Source organism: Papaver somniferum, chromosome 3 (genome assembly GCF_003573695.1).
Source record: "Papaver somniferum cultivar HN1 chromosome 3, ASM357369v1, whole genome shotgun sequence".
NCBI classification, from domain to species: domain Eukaryota; kingdom Viridiplantae; phylum Streptophyta; class Magnoliopsida; order Ranunculales; family Papaveraceae; genus Papaver; species Papaver somniferum.
Window position 1 is genome coordinate 200965080 of NC_039360.1, and position 3047 is coordinate 200968126.

The 3047-nt window shown below is 34.6% G+C and overlaps 1 protein-coding gene across 1 annotated transcript; it reads right to left on the reverse strand.

Annotated features, from left to right (window-relative positions):
- Window positions 1-452: 452 nt before the first annotated feature.
- On the reverse strand, window positions 453-2465 carry LOC113362032. The gene is made up of 3 exons (XM_026605055.1): window positions 2270-2465; window positions 2144-2196; window positions 453-790 (listed from the first exon to the last, which is right to left on the reverse strand). The coding sequence occupies exons 1-3, from the start codon at window positions 2358-2360 to the stop codon at window positions 665-667; spliced, it is 270 nt and encodes an 89-aa protein (XP_026460840.1). The 5' UTR covers window positions 2361-2465; the 3' UTR covers window positions 453-664.
- Window positions 2466-3047: the final 582 nt, after the last annotated feature.

The window sequence follows — 3047 nt, forward strand, 5'->3', positions numbered from 1 at the left end:
GTGAGCCCTCAAAATCAAAATTTTGGAACCCCTATAATAGGTTTTTTGTTTTTTCATGACTCAATTGACTCGTACAAATCTTACTCATATAAAACTCACAGATCTGACTCATATAAAATTCATTATATGTGAATAAAAAAAGAAATTATACATACTGTACAACATTTGAGTCAATTAATTCTGAGTCAGATATATAAGCCGAATCAGATAGAAGAAACAAAAAACGAGTCGAATTCAAACAACTCAAACAACCATGGTGTTAAAATACTTGCATTTGGCTTTATCGATAAAAAGAAGAGAGAATGGTATTTCGTGGGCATGAATATTTTTGGCAAAAAGTGACAAATTGGCCGCCAACGTCTGCAGGAATTCTCTACCATTTCGGAGTTAAAACTCTGCCAGATCAGGCCTATAACCACAACAAATCTCCCCTAGTTCATCTAGAAAGCAAATTAGCCGGAACTTTGAAGTGTCGCTCACATTAAAATAAAGAGTTAAGGAAGACCTGAATATCAGTTTTCCGAAGCATTATCTTTTCAACTTACAAGAATTTAATGATGTTCAATAGAGAAAAAAAATGTTGGGACAAAGTTGATTAAGCAGAAGACGGGACTTTCTAATTTACACAATAAACTGACTGTATTTATCACAAATCAGCATTTTTCTATTTTTTCTTTCCACCATTGCTCGACTCTGGACCTGCCTTCACAATACTAAGCTGACCACCTTCCTTGTTAGCAGCTGTTGCTGCTTTCATCTCATTGCAGTTATTAATGAATTTGCTCAGTTCCTGATTCCGTTTAAGCAGTAATTGTTAGTACGCAAATCATCACTAATTGAAATCAAAGAATATAGTATAAAGACAAGAGACTAGAGAAGAAACACAACACACATGTCAATATAACTGATCAATGAAAGACTGATTAACACACATGTGAGTAATTGCATTCCAGACACTGAAACTGGGTTCATTGTCATATCCTAGCACTGGAAAGAACACAAAGAACATTTATATGTTTTTATTAAGCACTAGTTATTTTTGGGCTCCTAAACCAAAATGGGTTCCTTAACGAACATTGATTTTGTTCCAATTTAGGGTTCCAAGCTAAATCAGCCTATCATTCCCTTCCCTACAAATGGGCTTATCCACATACATGCTGAAAACCAAGTGGAAAATGAACAGCCAAATTTATGCAACACCATAAGAATCATCTTTTTGAAAAACAAACACTCACTTCACACAGTGAGCACTTAATGAATTCAGAATCGTGATCCACGACGAAGATGCCATACTTTTGAGAAGATAGACCTAAAATTATATTTACGTAGGCCAGTCTGAGGTTTAAAAAAAATGCTGTATTCTGAAACAAGTAGCTAGACATAATGAGTATTTAAGACAAGGTGAGGGGAATTAATGGCTCAATGGCTTATATAAAGCATCATTAGAAAGCACAGTTCAGTTCTTTAGTTGAGGACAAGAATTAGATCATGATACAACAAGTTAAACCATGAATTAGCTTGCTTCAGATGATTCAAGCTGCGGGTCAGATAAAACATGAGTTTCCTACCACCTTTATAATGATAAGTTGAAGTTACAGACTCATTTATGCAGAAAATGTGCTGAAAACTATGTGAAAGGTGGATCATTTTCTCAAAAAAAAATTCCATTGTTCTAGTTTAAAGATCGACTCAATGAAGTTTGCTCAATAACCATACAGATCTTAAGTAAACAGAAAACAACACAACTAATATTTTGCAAGGAAAAGAAACAACAAAATCCACAATTCTCTTGAGTATAAATGATCCTATCTCCTCCATAATAAGTAAGCTATGCAACGGGATAACAGGCACAATTTAGTACAACAAAAAAATTATATTTTGCATTGGGTGATTACAGCTAATTTTTCCTATGAAGCAGAAGCATGTTGCACTAAATTTCAACATATAACCAACAGATATTTATTTTTTTTCTTTTGTTTAGCTAACACCATTGATACTTGATTAATGTGTTTCCATAAAAGACAGGAAAGAGTTTTCAATTGGAATTGCATTCATCTTTTTTATTGAGCTAGAGGTTTTAGTTTCGTTATCCTTTACAATTATCATCGATTTTTAGAGACAAATATAAAACATAGGAACTTACACGATCAGTATCCATATCCTGGGTGACCTTGTTAGGCTTCAAGTTTTTCTTTCCTGCAAAAGATACGAAATTTAGATCGGAGGCGAAAAGATAGGGTTTACAAAGACGGCTAGGAGAAAACAGTACCTTTGCGAATAATAAGTTGTTTCCCATGACGGCTTGGAGGAATCGATTTCTTCTTCTTCTGCCCTTTGAATTGATTTACTTTCTGTGTCATTCTTCTTCTTCTTACTTTCAGAGGTTTAGGGTTTTTGATATTTCCAATCGAAAAGAAAAATAAGTGCTCTAGGGTGCTTTTAGGGTTTGAAATTCAAAGCTACCTCACAACTGTAGATAGATATAAAACGTGAATATTATTTCATTTTATTTATTTCTATCTCCTGGTAGATACCAGTTAGCTAAACGATAAGGGGTTATGTGGTGTACAAATCAGAACCATGGTTAGTCATATATTGATGTGATACACACTGGTAATATAATCTTGCTTGCCGTAGTGCAAGTTGTGCGAGGCTCGGACAGGCCGGCATAAAAGTTATGTTCGACTTTTAGGAGATATTCTCTAGTCGATCCGGTACTTACTACTGAAAAAGACTTTGAATTTGGATTTGGATACGGGTAATATAATCGTCCTCGGTCACATGGATTTGTAAGTATTAGATGTCTGACGCCTATTCCCATGTCACATGTCAAGTTCCTCATTTTTACATTTTAGCACTCATTATGGGTATGGCAAATTGGCAAACAGATTGTCTAAGTGTCAATATACTATTTATGCATAAACGACAGAGTGTTGTCATGGCCCTGAATACCCCTTAGCTTGGTCGTGGTGTTGTTATCAATTGAATGGTTAATTAGTTGTTGTTTAGCAATTAATCCTGCTTTAAGTTTTAACTTTCTGTTAATA